The 16,136-nt window shown below is 55.8% G+C and overlaps 6 protein-coding genes across 7 annotated transcripts; 3 read left to right on the forward strand and 3 right to left on the reverse strand.

Moving 5' to 3' along the window:
* Positions 1–28: 28 nt before the first annotated feature.
* Positions 29–6,004, reverse strand: OPT6_1 (oligopeptide transporter 6; the record flags this gene model as incomplete). The annotated part of the gene is made up of 2 exons (XM_007812214.2): positions 29–5,344; positions 5,491–6,004. The coding sequence occupies 2 exons, from the start codon at positions 6,002–6,004 to the stop codon at positions 3,222–3,224; spliced, it is 2,637 nt and encodes an 878-aa protein (XP_007810405.1). The 3' UTR covers positions 29–3,221.
* Positions 1,476–1,787, forward strand: J3458_001527 (uncharacterized protein; the record flags this gene model as incomplete). Its single annotated transcript, XM_066116770.1, has 1 exon — positions 1,476–1,787. One exon carries the CDS (start codon positions 1,476–1,478, stop codon positions 1,785–1,787), a length of 312 nt encoding a protein of 103 aa, XP_065978656.1.
* A 1,284-nt stretch (positions 6,005–7,288) lies between the features above and the next one.
* Positions 7,289–9,718, reverse strand: HSX11_1 (Ceramide glucosyltransferase). Its single transcript, XM_007812215.2, has 2 exons — positions 9,004–9,718; positions 7,289–8,914 (listed from the first exon to the last, which is right to left on the reverse strand). The coding sequence occupies exons 1-2, from the start codon at positions 9,090–9,092 to the stop codon at positions 7,396–7,398; spliced, it is 1,608 nt and encodes a 535-aa protein (XP_007810406.2). The 5' UTR covers positions 9,093–9,718; the 3' UTR covers positions 7,289–7,395.
* A 696-nt stretch (positions 9,719–10,414) lies between these two features.
* On the forward strand, positions 10,415–12,100 carry SEN2_1 (tRNA splicing endonuclease subunit sen2; the record flags this gene model as incomplete). Its single annotated transcript, XM_007812216.1, has 1 exon — positions 10,415–12,100. The coding sequence occupies one exon, from the start codon at positions 10,415–10,417 to the stop codon at positions 12,098–12,100; it is 1,686 nt and encodes a 561-aa protein (XP_007810407.1).
* Positions 12,101–12,504: 404 nt separating this feature from the next.
* Positions 12,505–14,019, forward strand: J3458_001531 (uncharacterized protein; the record flags this gene model as incomplete). The annotated part of the gene is made up of 1 exon (XM_007812217.2): positions 12,505–14,019. One exon carries the CDS (start codon positions 12,505–12,507, stop codon positions 14,017–14,019), a length of 1,515 nt encoding a protein of 504 aa, XP_007810408.1.
* A 267-nt stretch (positions 14,020–14,286) lies between these two features.
* Positions 14,287–16,054, reverse strand: J3458_001532 (uncharacterized protein). Of its 2 annotated transcripts, XM_066116772.1 has the most exons (2): positions 14,933–16,046; positions 14,287–14,856 (listed from the first exon to the last, which is right to left on the reverse strand). In XM_066116772.1, exons 1-2 carry the CDS (start codon positions 15,928–15,930, stop codon positions 14,469–14,471), a joined length of 1,386 nt encoding a protein of 461 aa, XP_065978658.1. In that variant the 5' UTR covers positions 15,931–16,046; the 3' UTR covers positions 14,287–14,468. The 2 variants fall into 2 exon arrangements, with proteins under 2 accessions (XP_065978658.1, XP_065978657.1); XM_066116771.1 differs by having other exon boundaries at positions 14,287–16,054.
* Positions 16,055–16,136: the final 82 nt, after the last annotated feature.

The following is a 16,136-nucleotide window of genomic DNA, read 5'->3' on the forward strand; positions in this document are numbered from 1 at the left end:
GGGCAAATGAAATGGAGGTGTGTGGACGGCAGGCCAACACTGAATTTGATATCATGCAAAAAAGCAATTCCTCCTTTGAGACAGGACACGGAGCGAATCAAGAACCACTGGTCAGCTGGAGTAATGGAGAGATGTGGTGTGGGGGACATCAGACACCATCAGCTCCATTGAGGGCAGAAGAAGTCCCCAACGACTGAAAACTCTTGGCCTACGCTCCCCGGAACCGGAGAGGGTATTCCGTGCCTGTTGGCTGGAATAAAAGGAGACTATGTGGCAAGTGTCACGGTTCACCGAATGCTTCTCCCGACGGGTCAAGTGCAAAGACCATCTGGTTTCGAGTGTTCAGAGACAAGTAAAAGCGAAAAAGGGACGCGATGGCAAGACGGTTGAGGGTTCCACGTTGCACCCGAAGCCGCCACCCAAATCGCGACGCTGCTTGATGCGCTGGCTCGCACTTGGGATTCATGTTTAAGCAATAAGCTTAACAACAGGCTGCCGCAGCTTGGGACCCCGCCCGAGACAAAGCTCCTGCTTGACCCCGCTCGGTTCTCTTTGCGCCGACCCCCTTGCAATCATGGGGTCGTGGAGATGTTGGAAGCCACCAAGCTAACAGACCCCATCTACTCCGTATCCTGGCACGGGTGGTGAAGACTCTGAGAGGTGGTTGGTGGACTCGGTAGGAACGTGGCTGCGGATGGCACAGCGCCTCCATGCAGCCATCTGCTCAGAAGATCGGCATTTGGCCGTCATGATATCGTTCTGGTGGCCGGCGAAGTGGCATCTTGGTACGCGGCATCGACCACGCACCCGGATCGACTTCTGCTGGACATCAAAAGACGTTACCGAGTAGACTCTAGAGACATGACGCCTGTCCGTGCTACCGGTTGCGACACGATGACATTCGCATGGCGAGGTTGCAATGGACCCCGACTATGCCAAGTACGGGGCAACATGACCTTGCTCCCATGCGAGTACAAGGAGAAACAGTTAGCCAGCGTCTGAGCCAACCATTCGTGTCCGGTTGAAACTCCACCGAGTGTCCGTCTAAAACAACATGGAAGAGGCGCCCACGATTTCTCTCGTTGGAGATCGACCCGCGTCTTGGATACGTCGTGGTGCTTAGCGCCATCAGTTGACGGTAGTCTGTTGGTTACTGCCATGGTGCCGAGTCAGTTGGTCAAGTGTAAACCCCTGCAAACTGGAGCAGTGGGATGAAATGATTGATGGACATGGCTCTTTGCAATGCTCCGTCTAGCCAACGGACTTGGAATTGGCTCATTTTGGCCACGTTCCACCCCCAAAGCCCTGGTCCGCTACCCCGTATTTTTCCCTGCATGCTTCCCCGTATGTGGCTTCCGTTCTGAAGAGAATCTCTACAATATGCCCAGACGTATGGGTAAGCTTGAAAATGCGTTGGGAGGCTTGCCTTTGGTTGCAGGTTTCCTTTCGCTAGCGCTAGGGCTAAATTCTTCTACATGATTTACATATCATCGAGTCGAATTATTTCGTTGCTTCCCTCGGGCCCCAAGTCGACAAGTCTAAAGTTTCGAGTCTCGACCAAGCCGGGGGAAGATGCCGGACGGGGCTTGTACAGTATATCTCAGCACCCAGGCCATCTTTTTGCCAAGAAGCCTGATCCTTGGGATTTTGGCAAACCCACATTTGCCATCGTCGCTATCTACCGACATGTTCACGCTGTGTTGGTCCGTTTCTGTGGAAGAGAATGTGTGGCATGTGCGTCATTTCTCCGCATGATTCCGATGATTTGCACACTAGAGAGAAAATAAGACGGGGTTCTGTTGTTCTCTGGTGTGTGAGTTGACCGTGTTTTGCACCATAGGGCAGCTGCTATCATTGTGTGCCTGAAAGCCGACCTGGCTTGGCACCAGAAAGGGGAAGAAGCCAAACAGTCTGAAGCAGCCTGATTGGTATCGTACGATTTTGTGCGTGTGTATTGTATGTATGTGCATACATGTTGCTCCTCTTGATGAGAGCAAGAATCATGTGTCTCCATGACAAAGGGGATTCAATGCCGAACAATATTATACGGAGACCAAGGCGCGCGTACGATGGAGTTGAGCAAGGAAAAGTCGCAGGTGATTGACTCCCCTGACCTCCGAGTCACAGCTCATGTGACCATTGAGATGGGGACAAGTATTATGCGACGGCTTTGAACTTTTGCTATCAAGTACGCTGAGACTGGAGACACGGCCATTCTAGGAAGCCATGTTGGCGTCGCTCATCGACGATGTGGCGCCTCGGCAGTTGCTTTGCGGATATTGATTACTATCTGATAGACCTCGGCGCAGAATGGCCAGCACATGCAGGCGTAACTCGCAGAAGAGACATCTTGGACATTCCCATGGCATCACCTGACTGGCAACAGCCATGCCAGACTTGGACTTCAAGTGTTGGGAGGTAGACGACGGTCCAAAGCAACATTAGTCGATGTGCACCGACTGTCGCATCCCGCCTCCGCTAGCTTCATAAAACCTCATCGACCAACATGCTGGTAACAGTGTTACATCCTGATGAATTGGACCTGCGACATAATACGGCAATTATGATTGGGACCCACAGGACTTACTTTGCATTGTTCTCCGCATGCGAGTTGGAGATGTGGCCATTGGTGTTCAATGCTTCAGCTGGGGAAGCAGTCTCTGTTGGACAATCAAAATGGCCATGGATCCCCGGTCAAACTTGCCAACACCACGGTTCCGATGTGGAGGAACGCATCGGAATGAAATGACTAGCGTCATGACACGAACGCCCTACGTTTCTTTCAGCTGTAGTTTATTTTCGTGCAACAACGCGAATATCGAACGACAAGTGCTCATTAAAAAAAGGTTAACTTGGTGATCAGACGCCAAAAACCACATGATCCCATGCCTGAGTCAGACACGGTGCTGTATCAAGGCAAAACACTGCTGACGATGAAAGTTGCGTAAAATAGAGATATGAGTTGTCGCGGCTTGCATCATGAAACGAAGAGGCGAAACTATAGTCTACGAATACTTGACAGTCACAGGCTGTGACACAAAGCACAGAAAAGGAAACCCGTGCGACAGGTATAGCCTCCGCAACTATATCCGTCGCTTATTATAGTATTTTGCCAAGACCGAGAACCAAAAAAAGAAAGACGGAGACGCCCGCAGTGAAAAGAAAGAAGAAACTGTAACAGGTACTATCAAACCACTCCTGCGCCAAAAAAAAAAAAGTCTTTACGGAAAATGGCCCTTCTCAGGTCCAAAGTACCCTCTCTCGGGGATGGGCAGCCATCCCACCTGCTGGCCATCAATACCAGCAGTGCTCACGGTATTTCCCCACCATTCCAAGCTCTTGGGGTGATAGCCAACCGCAAAGAACATGACCAAGGCGCTGACGGCGAGACCGGCCGTCAATGCAGCAGACAGGACGTAGTTGTACTTGGACCACCAAGCCAAGCGATGTCGAGGCAGCCAGTACATGAAGATGAACGACAGGATGAAGCCGGGCGTCTTGTAGGCCAAGTTGGACGGAGCCCAGTGCTGAATGCCCTGGATGATGAGCACCGGGTTCAGCCACATGAGGGAAGCGACGAGGCGGAACAAGGTGCGGTCGAGGCGACGGAAGCGCGCGGGAGACATTCTGGAGCGAATCCTCTGCCGCAACCCCGGCAGGTATTTCGGCCCCAGGCCCTGGCCGACGAGGAAGACGACGGCGACGACGGCCCCGATGAGAAAACACCACTTGAACAAGGGATAGACCGAGTTGAACATGCGCTCGGAGCCCAGGAGCCCCCACATGAGGGAGTTGGCGTAGAGGGGAGCGCCGTCGCCGGCGCAGGTAAAGCGGCTCGGCTGGTCCGGCGTGCACAGGCCCTCGACGTTGTTGAGGATGAAGTTTTGCGTGGCGACGGCGACGAAGCAGGTAATGACAATGGTGCCAATCTGGCTCCGGAAGACGGCGCGCGGCGCAATCTTGCAGTAGTGCGCCATCTTCTGGTCCTGGACGTAGTTGTCGCCGTACCCGGCCAGCGCCCAGCTCCCCAGAGTCTGCCCAAACAAGAAGGCGTTGGGGTTGTTGGGCAGCAGGAAGCCCGTGATGATCTGGATGAGCGACCCGAGGCCCAGGTTGGTGCCCGTCGTGGCGGACAGGAAGGACAGGGGCACGGCAAACACCAGGTTGACGGCGACGACGAGGAAGACGAGCCAGACGGGCACGTCGACGGGGTAGATCCGGGCCCAGACGACGCTCACGACAATGGCGCCGGCAAAGATGACGAGGAACCACCAGTCGGGGACCTCGCTGTACTTTGCCATCTCGCGGTTGTGCACGTCCATGGCGTCCTCGTAGTTGCCCTTGCCGTGGCGCAGGCCCTTGTAGAAGTCGACGTAGGCCTTGCCAATCGTCCTCCACTGGTTGACCATGACGTAGAGGAAGTAGACGGGGTAAAAGGCAAAGTTGGCGCCGACGGTGAGGACGTAGCCGGCCGAGTAGAAGGGCGGCGAGTAGGCCTGGTACTTTTCGAGGTCGAGGCGGTTGCCGACGACAATCCTGCGCACGACGTAGGGCTTCCCGTCGTTGGCAAAGGCCGAGGACGAGTTGACGGGCAGGTAGCCCGTGTGGTACATGTTGGTGTAGAAGATGGCGAGGATGGCGAGGCCGCCGAGCAGGCTGCCGACGTACATGGTGCACGTGGAGAAGAAGGGCTGGGCGAGCGCGGCGTAGGACGAGGTGGCGACGTTCCAGTCAAACGTGGTGACGGGGTTGAGCAGGCCCAGGCCCATGTTGGAGCCCGTCAGCACGGCGAGGTTGAAGTTGTCCGGGGCGATCCACGTCATCCAGTTGAACTGCGAGAGCGCGGTGAAGAGGTAGCCCGGCAGCCAGTAGTAGGCGAACATGGAGGCCGCGGCGGCGAGGAAGAAGCGGTAGCGCGAGACGGTCCAGCCGTCGACGCTCTCGCGCGGCTCGGGCTTGGTGAGGGCGCGGTTCATGGCGATGACGGGCATGAGCGTCGGCCACAGCGCCTTGACGGGATACACGGAGAAGCGGCGCAGGTAGCCGGCCAGCCCCATGCCCATGAGCTGCACGAACAGCGTCAGCGTGAGCTGGTAGCCAAAGTCGACAAAGGCCAGCCCGTAGTAGACGGGCGACCGCTGCACCAGGATCATGCCGTAGCTGTTGGTCGTGTAGATGGCGATGTTGAAGGTGATGGTGGCGAACATTTGCTCCTTGAACGTCCACGGGCCCGGGTTGAGCGAGTGCCGCGTCCCGAACACGCGCACGCCCCAGTCCGGCAGCACGGTCTCGAGGGCCCTGCCGCACGGGAAGAGCAGGATCTGGATGACGGAGTTGCTGAGGCCTGTAGAGGAAGGGAGCGGTATGGTAAGTCATTTCGCCGTCATTGCAAGTTGGGTGTGGATGATGATGATGAGGAAGCAGATTTTAGGCAAGAAGCTCATCTCGTATACAAGACGAAAAGGGAAAAAAGAAAAGAAGCCAACGTACTAATCCCCGGAAAGCGACTGTTGAAAAACGTCGACATAAAGGTCCCAACCACCGCCCACCCAATGCCCAAAAAGTACGCCCTCGCCGTCTCAATGGGCACCTCAGGGTCGTCGAGGGGGCTCGCAACGGCGCGCACGCCGGGATACGGGCTGGACCACTTCATCATGACGGCGTCGACGCGCAGGTCGCGGCCGTACAAGTCGCCGTAGCCCTTGGGCCCCAGGCGCAGCAGGCGGCTCATGCGCTCCCTCATGTCGGACGGGAAGTTCCAGTCGTCGGCGTGGAAGGCCAGCGACTCGGCGACAATGGCCAGCGCCTCCTCCTCGGGCATCGAGTTGATCTTGTCCAGGATGAAGTCGGCCTCGCCGTTGGGCGCCAGCGTCTCGAGCAGCTCCGCCGGGATCTGGTCGCCATAGTTGAGCGTCGAGGACGCGCCCGGGTTCTTCTCAGCGTCGCCGGACGGCAGGGAGACGTGCGTTTGGACGACGGCTGCCTTTTCTTCTTCCGCCGCCATGTCTGTTTTATGCGTCTGCGCCGACCATGTACGTTATTCTTGGCCGTGTTCCAAAGATGGCTGGATGATGGCGCGTGGAATATATCGTGCAAGTGAGAGTCCCTTGGTCCGGGGAAAGAACCTCCCCGGGGATCTTTTCTTCTTTTTTGTTGGCCGGGGCCATTCTTCAAATATGCGGAACAAAATGCCTTGCTGCAAAACGGCAATGTCTCTTGTCTCACAGACTCCGCATCAGATAGTCTGGCTAGTCTGCGCGTCTGCTCGCGTGCTCCGAACGGGACCCCGTCGTACAAACTTGCGGGGGAACAATGCCCAGGGCCGAATAATCAGATCAGTCAGGTGTTTCTCCAAACGGCGAGTTCGGCGTCGTTCCGAATCGAGCATGTTCCCCCTCTTTTCTGTTGGTCGTTGTGTCGTGTGTAAGTACATCTGTAGTTGTTGTTTCGGCTGCTCCACGGTTACATCGGCTCAACCCGTGACCATGTTCCGGAAAGGCCCAGCGCGAGATATCCTCCGCAGACGTGACACCTGCTGCCCCGTAGAAGCATCCATGATATGTTCTCACAGCCCGCAGAACAGAGACCGTTCAGCCAAAAGGTGGCGCCGCGCCAAAACGGCACAAATCCACCACCAAAAAGCCACCCGCCGGCCGCCGACGTAAAAAAAAGCCCAGCGAAGCCAGGGGACCCCGTTTCGTCGTCGCCGTCACGTCTTTCGTCTCGTTTCCCCCGCGGCACGACCGTCATCCTTGCGCATCGTCCAACCAGACCAGTATTATCCAGCATCATCGAGCATCGCTATTCGCCGCCGCAATCCCCTCCAACACGACACAATACACAATACACCATGATGGCTGACTGTGAGCAAGAAAAAGCAAGAAAAAAACGACATTTGGCAAGATCGGCAAACCACCGGGCGTCTTCCTGCATGCCACAAGCCCTCCGACTTGCCTAATCCGCACTCGAGCCTGCAGCTGGGGGCTGCCCATGTGCGGGGAAATCAAGCCGGGGGAGCAAAAGGATGCCATCAAGTCCAAGAGCTATGCTGCTCTGTCTGGTATCCAGCTGTTGGTGCCTCTTCACCCATCAAAATCAGGACGCAGCCATATCGTGTCGTTGGTCTTGACGAAATGGCCTTGACCTCCCATCATGCTGTCTACGCTGATTGATTGCACGCCCGTTGCCATTACGGCCGGGGGCCAACCACAGCTCTGGGACAGGACATGATGGGCCAGGAACGAATCCACCATGAATGCTTGACTTGGGACCTTCCTCATTGATACCGTGTTGCTTGGGCTGATATTAATATGCCTTGTAGTCATTACAGCACATAGGCGTAATAAGTAACAATAGTAGGTAATAATGACAAGAATCAAACGTCACCATGAGCATCTAGTCCAACCGATCTTTGCTCGATTGTCTCGACCTCTCCAACTCTGGCGTGCGTGAGCTCTTCCTCGTCACGCCTCCTGCCACCTCAACCACCGACGTGTCCATGTTGACTCGGAAAGACTTGCCTCGCCATGTTACCGTCGTTCCGCATAAAACAGCCCACGTCCAAACCGGCAATGCCAGGCTTTCTCTTCCAATCCATGCCAGAAGCCATTCCCAGAATCCTCGTCTGGGCATTCCACCGGCCTGTGATGTGCCACGGACAAATTGGGGACTATCACGGCCGCACCGCACGCTCCAGCCCGAGTGTAGGAGCTTGAATGTCTGCCAGTCGACCAGCATCCACGCCGTCGCCGCCAAGAGCCAGATCAGGGCCATGGCTGACATGGTCTGCGGGATGTGTAACGTCTTGTGGAACCAGGGAAGCGTGGTGAGGGCAAAGGCAAAGTAGGCGCAGCAGAGGAAGCATTCGATGCCCGGTTCCACCAGCGTGGCCGCCAGCACTGTGAACTTTCTTGCTCGTAGCCATCGAACACGACGGGCGGCATACGAGACAATCGACATGCCTGCCATGGGTTGTATGACCAAATCACCCCAGACAATTCCATGATTCGAGTAGCCTGGAATGGCTGACCTCCACAGTATATCGCCAATGAGGTGATCTTCGCAGATGTTGTAGGAAAAATAGTCCACCCCCTTTGGTTTTTCGTCTCCGTGGCGTAGCATGCGATTTCTCGATTCCGTCGTCACCCGATCGAGATGCGCTTTTCGAAACATGTTGCTTTTCCCTACAATACAGGGTACAATACCAACAGAATTGATGGCGCCATAGAACTTGACATGCGTGGTTGCCATGAACATCTCGTCAAGACGACCACCTCCGTGACGAAAAATGCGGGTAAGGAGGTCTTTGAATTCTTGCGCGGTGCCGGGGGAAGCCCCAGCTTCTGAGGGCGACGACAAGAGCACTTGGCTGTCTTCGGTCCCCGGACGGCTGTAATCCACCACGTCAACAACTAGTGGCATCTGGTGAACAAATTTATAGGGCGTTGTCGAGGTTCCGGCCGGTCCGTATCCCATTAACTTGTCCACCATGCGCCCGAGCACACCGCTTGCCACCCAGACATTACAGTCGATTATCCATATAATGTCCCCCTCCTTGGCTTCTCGGTATGCCCTGCTGATATTGCGCACCTTGGGATTTGGGCCCAAGTTGTCAACATGGCCCTTTGTGCCATGCAGGATTGGGTCGCGAGATTCTACAAGAACCTGGGCATCGAAGGATGGAAAGTCGTGGACTAGCTTCTGCAATACCGGATAGGCAGGATCAGTCTCGTCTTCAACACACAGGCGGACGGACAGTTTATCAGCGGGATAGTCTTGTTGGAATGTAGATGCTATGCATTCGTAGAGTCGAGGTTCGAGGCCTTTGACGGGGCGTATTATAGTAATCGGAGGAGCATCTTGGGCGAGTCTTGAGGAGACGGACGGCGATGCTGCTCTTGAAAAGTGTCGAAAACTGCGGCAAAGGGCGTTAGTATGCTGGCAAATTCGCGTTGCCAACCCCCCTATGTGTCGATGGGACCTGGGACTTGGAACCAGGCTTACATTGCGGCAATACCAATTCCCTGGACAACCACGACTGCGACGGCCCAGATGAGACAGATTACGGCAACAATCTCGACGAAGGATCCCATTTCAAAGCGTGCTCAGAAAGCATGGCGTGTCCTTGAGGGAGGTCTCGACGCCGAGAATGGGTGGCGGGTGCGTTGCAGATGTCCAGCCTGATAGCGGTGGTTGATGGAGGTGGAAGAAGAAGAAGAAGGAAAAGAAAAGGAGGAAAAGCGGAAAGGAGGAAATAAATTAAAATTAATGCCCGAGCAGTGACGTGAAGCAAGAGCGTAGGAGCACAGGACCAAGGAGGGTGGGTGAGTGCATTCCAACTTTGGGAAGTGTCGTCGTTGGGTTGTTCCGTCGCCGCCGAGGGGCCACCACATGTGCAACTTGCAGGGTGAAGTAGTAATTACTCGGACGCCAGAAACAAACTTGACCTCATCACCAACCGAGTTCCACGTCGGCGCCGGCTCAAGTGTGGTCCCTGGCAACAATCGTCACCGTACCGGTCCCCAGCAGTCCGTGGGTGTTGCCGAGCACTAGACCAGGGCTGAGGGCTAATGGCAAGGGTATGGCGTCGTGGTCCCAGGGCCACTGTAGAAGGGAGATGGGAATACTGCTATCATGATGGTGCAAGGAACTGACGACCAGTTGACTTGACATGTGCCTGGCAGCACCACTGTCCTATCATCTGCTCCCTGGCCTTGGAGGTTCCTGTGCCAAGTCCTCGGTGCCGCTGAACGCCAGTACCTCGCTACAGAGTACGCGTGGACGGCGCTTGGCCCTCACCATCAGTCGGATACAAAAAGTGGAGCAGGTAGCCGCAGTTTAGCCAAGGGGTCGGACAACAAACCTCATAAAATTTCAACTTCCACTTCTTCCTGCGACACCACAATCTTGACACCATCGTCTCTTCCACAAAAAGACGTCCATAATAGGGCCGCCCTGCATCACTGCAACCTTCACCGCTTGGTCAGTCTGCTCTACGAATGGTCCTACTGGCCCGTCTTTCATTCGAGCAGCCTTGCGTGGCCATGTGGTAGACAGAGTAAGTTTTGACCTTTTCCATTTCATCCGAGTGTCTTGCCTTTGCCAATCCTGTCGCGGCTCTGAAACCCGGCCTTCACCTGCCGATGGGCACATTCCCATGGTGAAATGCGCCTTCTTTTCTTTTGAAATTGGACCTACGCAAACCCTGTCCACGCTGCTATATGATGACACTATCCTACGGTGCTTAGAGGAACTCTCCATTCACTTGGACCTCGATGATTGCCCTTGATTATAGACTACAACGGTATCTGATGCAGTATTTTTTTAACCACCCCTTCTCCTTTTGCTCTACTGTCATCTCGTTACATCTAATGAGATTCGCTAACATGATCAAGCAAGATGATTCCAGCTCGAAATGGCTGAGATTCAACAACCCCCCAAAGAAGATGGCCAAGTGACGGCCTCTCCGGCGCAGGCCAGCACCAAAAGCGCAGACTCTCGAAAACGGGGTCCCTCTGTCCATCAGATATATGCTCTCCCTGCCCCGATTCGGACATTTCCTCTCCCAGCCTTCTACCCCAATAATCCCTTATCATTCTTCGCCGTTGCCTATGCATGGCTTCGGCAGGTGTTCGCCCCACCTCCTGCTGAGCCGACAGCCGTCCACCAAGGTGTTTGGTCCAAGAAAACCTTCTCCGTCCATGTCACTGATGAAAAATCGATGAGAGCCCTGTGGGAGCAAGGATTTTACGGCAAGGGCAGCTTAAGTCGTAGTGAGCCAAATTGGTTGAAGCGGGAGCAAGTCCGTAGAGGGATGCAAAAAACACATGTCAGTGAGATCTTGACTGTGCAAAGGCGAGAAGAGCGAGCCCAAGCCAAATGGGAGAGAGCAAGACTGGAACAGGAGTCCATACGGCAGACGCGGTTGAAGGAGGCCCAACAAGCCGAAGCTGACAGCCAGTCCAAGACGGCAACATTGCTGCCGTCCCCGTCCCCCGTCGCTTTTGCTGCACCTACTGGCCCTCTAGAGCTGCTCTCTCTCCCCAATTCAGCTGCGGAAGCCTCCAAAAAGCCCGAGCTTGTTAGTGACACAGTTATTGCCGTCCGAGCCGCAATGGAGGCAGTGATGATACCGTTGCCAGTGGATATTGCACCGCCAAGCATTCTTGAGACGGGCAATGGCATTGTTGACACTAATGTTGTCAGTACGGCGTCGTTTGTAGCCGGCAGTCCTCAAGTGAGGGGTCAGTCAAGTGGCATTGGTGTCATTGAGACACCACACCCACCAGCGTCCGAAACATCGAGTGACTCTGCAGAGGACAAGACGTTGAAACGCCAAAAGAGTGTCCGCTTCTCACCCAAAGTGGAATCGACTACATTTAACTTGGCAGACCCGCCCAGCCCGCATCACTCCCTCAATGGCAAAGGCAAGCGGCTGTTGAATGGAGCGCTCAATGGCCCTGGCACGGCAGAGGAAGCCAAGAAGCTATCTGCAGAAGAGTCGGAGGACGTCATTGTAAACAGAGAACACCTCCAGCTGATGCCTGAGGAAGCTTTTTTTCTCACATTTGGTTTCGGAGCACTCTCTGTCACTGACCCAGCGTCCGGCAAAAGCCTCACAGCCAAGGAAATGCTCACCCTGTTCCGACAATATTCATACTTTCCTCCTCGGACTGGCGGCCCTGACGAGTCGGACCTAGGGCCGGACGACGGCTTCCTGGTGCACTACGCGGTGTATCATCACTTCCGATCCCTTGGCTGGGTGCCGCGAGCGGGCATAAAATTTGGCGTCGATTGGCTTCTGTACACCAGAGGACCAGTATTTGACCACGCAGAATTCGGACTCATCATCGTGCCGTCCTACTCTGACGCCTGGTGGAAGGATAGGGGGAAGCAGGGACCGCAAAAGACATGGGCCTGGCTGCACAGCGTTATCCGCGTGTTATCTCATGTCATCAAGAGTCTTGTACTAGTGTACGTGGACATCCCGCCGCCGCCCAAGTTTGATGCGGCGCTGGAGACGGGGTTCGCAGAGGCGTTACACCTGTACAGGGTACGGGAGGTGATGGTGAAGCGCTGGTCGAGCAATCGCAACCGGTAGCATGTGAATATGTAACAATACAAGCAATGTAAAATGGGCAAGAAAAGCAAGTCAAGGCAACATATGATGTGCGGCAATGTGGCATGATGGTTCACGTGCGAGTCGCGACATGAGTGTTTGGCGGTTTCCTCGACCCTGCCTCCTCCCCGACTCTGGGCCCCTGCCTCCACATCCCCGAGCTCCAGTCTAGCGGCCGTGGGGCAGCGATGCGCCGAGGTCCGGATGGAGGGCACGGCGACAAAAGCGCAAGATGGCTAAGATGCGCAAAATACCGGCAGAGGAGCTGAACCTTCTGCCCACCTTTCTTGCTCTCCTCAGTCTTCCATCTCATCGAGCTACAGAGCTCAACCAGCACCACCAATTCACTCTGCCTGGTAACCTTGACAGAAAAACGCCAATTGGTTATGCTGGCACCACGAGCCGCCATCCGCGGCACCAAACACTCGCATCTCTCGCGACTCTCAGCTCGACTCCTCCACAACATCCACAACACATGCTCACGCAGCAAGAAACTCACCCTGCCTTCCGGCCAAGTCACTCACGCCACCGCTCCCTCACCATCCAAGTACGGGCCCAAATACGAAATCCCCCAGGGCGCACCCCAGCTCATCTACGACCCTGAAGCCTCTGACCCCGTCACAATCTCCTGGACAGACGAGCTCCTCTTCGTCCAAGATGGACCTGATGCGGCGCCGAGGGCTCTGAGACCCGCTACCCTCCGAGATAGCTGTACCTGCTCAGCATGCAAAGACCCCTCGTCCGGACAGAAGAGCTTTGCGAGCATCGAGATCCCCCCCAACGTGGGCATTTCGTCCGTCCGGCCGACCGACTCGGGCCTAGCCATCAGCTTCTCCAACGACATCCCCCGATACCCAGGCCACGAGATGATCCTCCCCTGGCACCAACTCGGCTCCTCCCTCAAGCGAACCTCCCCAGCCTCGAAGAGCAGCATTCTCCGCCGCACAGGCGTCCAGTACTGGGACGCCGCCACCCTGGGCAAGCTCGTCCGCAAGATAGACTACGCCGAGTTCATGCAAGGCGGCAGCCGCTTCTGGGACGCCGTCATCGACATCTGCCGCCTGGGCATCGTCTACCTGAAGAACGTGCCGCGCGACGAGGCGTCCGTCGTGTACGTCACGACGCGCATCGCCAACATCCGCGAAACCTTCTACGGCCGGACGTTTGACGTGCGCGCCAAGCCCAACGCCGAAAACGTCGCCTACACGAGCGGCTACCTCGGCCTGCACCAGGACCTGTGCTACCTGCAGCCGCCGCCCATGATCCAGGTGCTGCACTGCATGGACAACTCGTGCTCGGGCGGCGAGTCGCTCTTCAGCGATGGCGAGCGCGTCGGCCGCCTCCTGTGGCCGTTTGTCGCCGCCAGCGGCAGCAAGATGGCCAGCCTGGCGCAGCACAAGGTGCCCTACCAGTACGACAAGCACGGGCACTTCTACCACGCCGACCGGCCCGTGGTGGACGTGGGCGACGACGGCGGCTTCGCGGGCGTGTACTGGTCGCCGCCGTTCCAGGGCGGCTACACGGACGGCCACGCCGAGGGCGGCGCGGCGCGTGACCTGACGGGCTGGATCGAGGCCGCGCGCGTGTTCGAGGGCCTGGTCAACGACGCCGCCGCCGTGCACAGCTACAAGATGGAGCCGGGCGAGTGCGTGCTGTTCGACAACCTGCGCACCATGCACGGGCGGACGGCGTTTGACGCCGGCCGCGGCGGGTCGCGCTGGCTGCGCGGCGCCTACATTGCCAAGGAGGACTTTTTGAGCAGGGCCGCGTATATCCCCGAGGGCCAGGCCGAGATGTACAGGGGCACCAGTGAGGAGTGGAGCGGCGACTGGGAGTTGCGCCGCAGTGAGTGGTGGCAGGACGTGGTGAGGAGGGTGAAGGAGGTTGACGGGCCATGCTGACGCTTTTTTGATGGCCCCTTGTCGTGAAGAAGATTGGGGCTCGTGCTGTATGCGGGCATAAATGGCTGTCACGGCAGTATAGACACAGTATGATGATCAAGCCTCACATGAATCCTAGACGAAAGAGCAGTATAGAAACATCCATAGGTAGAACCCTAGTATTTACACACCAACATAATAAGTAGAGTCTCCCTTAAAAAAAAGTCCATTCTTTCTTACGCACGTCAGTTCCAGGGAAACTTTTAGTAAAAGCGGAAAGGCAGGAGGCTCTTGGACAATGAAGTGATATTATATGTATTTGATCAACATCATAACTCATTGACTGCATAAATTGTGAAACCAGGCAACTACTAGCACCTCAGCAATCCACGCCCCCGTCATTGCTTTCCTTTCTTCTTCCTTATTATTTTTTCCCTCGTATTTTCTCCAACATATCTGCTCCTTTGCAATTACCACTTCTTCGCCTCAACCCCCTCTGGAGGAACCGTCTCTACCGTCCGGCTCCCGACATCATTCCAGTCCGTGCTTAAACTCGTGCCGTTGCTCTCAACGAAGCTCTTCATCATGGCCCTCTGCTGTTCTGGGGTCGCATCCTTGTACAGCTTCTTAAAGAAGTCATTCACACCAGCCTCTTCTTCCTCGTCCTCATCCGCTCCGATTTTGTCCCAATTCTTGGGACCAGTGCGAGACGAAGACGGGTAGGCGGGGCCAGCACCAGTCGTGGCTTTGACCTTGTTGGCTTCAGGTTGGGCAGCCGTCGCTACAGGTTTCTCATCCTTGGTTTTGGCATCTGCCTCGTCCATGGCCCGCCGTCTGGCGTCTTTGAGGGCTTGTAACCTAAACGCCGTCCATTTTTTAGCCTTCATGTTCACGAGAGAGCAGCACCGGGGGTGGGGGAACAGGTACAACATACTCCTCGTCCTTCTCTGTGGCTTCCTTGGTCCCTGGCGACTCCTTTGTGACTTGTGACCACTTTCCCGGCAACTTTTTGACTAGGCGTAGCTCGACTTTGCTGGGAGTGACGGTGTACCCCGAGCTAGATGGCTCGATTTCGGCAAATGTTTGGAGCAGGAATTCTTTCTCGTCGCCGTTGGGGTAGACCAGAGGGTTTAAATGGACGGACTCTGGGAGAAACTTTACCTGGAGCTTCTCCTTGTCGACGCCCTTGCTGAAGATGGACACGGACATGACGGTGTTGGTTTGGAAGTCCTGCAAACGAAGAGGGGTATCGCTAGGGGTGGCGGGTTTCTGTGCTGCAACCTCACTCTTCTTTGTGTTCTCCGTGTCCTTGTCGCCCGCCTTCAAAGTGGAAAGCTCCTTGCGCTCTGGCACCAAATGGGCCGTGGCCTTCCGGGCCTCGTCATCAGCAGGCAGCTTCTTCATGGCAGTGAGGGCCTGAATACGAAGGGTGCTTGCTCGCCGCCAGTCACCGACATGTGCCGGTTGAGCAGACATTGCTCCCTCCGGCTTCGTCTGGTTGAAGGGGTCCTCGCGAGCTTCCGCCATTGCGTCCGCGGCAGTTGGTTTCCAGAACCCGTCGTGGTCAGAATTGGCGGCCCTGACATCCTCCTTGTCCAGTGCAGCATGACCCTTAACCAGACGCATGGCATAGATGGCACAGCAGTCGGCATTGGCGTACTGCCCCAGGCGGTAGTAGGCTACTGCTCGACGGTAGTGGGCGTCAATTATCAAGTCTCGCTTGTTTCGCTCATAAGCTGTGTGGAAGGCAAGGTTGGCGTCGTCGAGGGCTTCCTCATAGCGTTTGACGTTGATGAGAGCTTTGGACCGCGCGAGGAGCCATGCTGGGTTGGTGGAGGTCTGTAGAGCTTTGGAGAGCTTGGTGATGGCCTCATCCCAGTTTTGGGCTTCGGCTGCAGCCAGGCCTTGGTTGGCCTGGGTGATGTGTGACATCGTGACGGTTCTGATATGCGAGAGAGAGAGACGGAGACTGGCTGTGTTGGTAAAGTAAGAAATTTGATGCAAGGGTATCTTTTATGCAGTGATGTGGGAGGCGGCTCAAGACAAAGATGAATGATTGTGGTTGTGTTTGCCTAACTACAACCAAGGCACCCTCGGGCCTTGCAACTACAAGGTGTGAAGGGCGAGCAAAAAGAGTG

Source organism: Metarhizium acridum, assembly GCF_019434415.1.
Source record: "Metarhizium acridum strain ARSEF 324 chromosome Unknown scaffold_1, whole genome shotgun sequence".
Lineage (NCBI taxonomy): Eukaryota > Fungi > Ascomycota > Sordariomycetes > Hypocreales > Clavicipitaceae > Metarhizium > Metarhizium acridum.

What these genes read in the sequence shown, in the direction of transcription:
- HSX11_1 (XM_007812215.2), bottom strand. Translation starts at nt 9,092, where the DNA reads ATGGGATCCTTCGTCGAGATTGTTGCCGTAATCTGTCTCATCTGGGCC. An exon ending in GGAATTGGTATTGCCGCAAT is followed by an intron (nt 8,915 to 9,003) that starts GTAAGCCTGGTT and finishes CCTTTGCCGCAG; the next exon opens with TTTTCGACACTTTTCAAGAG.
- J3458_001532 (XM_066116772.1), bottom strand. Translation starts at nt 15,930, where the DNA reads ATGTCACACATCACCCAGGCCAACCAAGGCCTGGCTGCAGCCGAAGCC. An exon ending in GCCACAGAGAAGGACGAGGA is followed by an intron (nt 14,857 to 14,932) that starts GTATGTTGTACC and finishes GACGGCGTTTAG; the next exon opens with GTTACAAGCCCTCAAAGACG.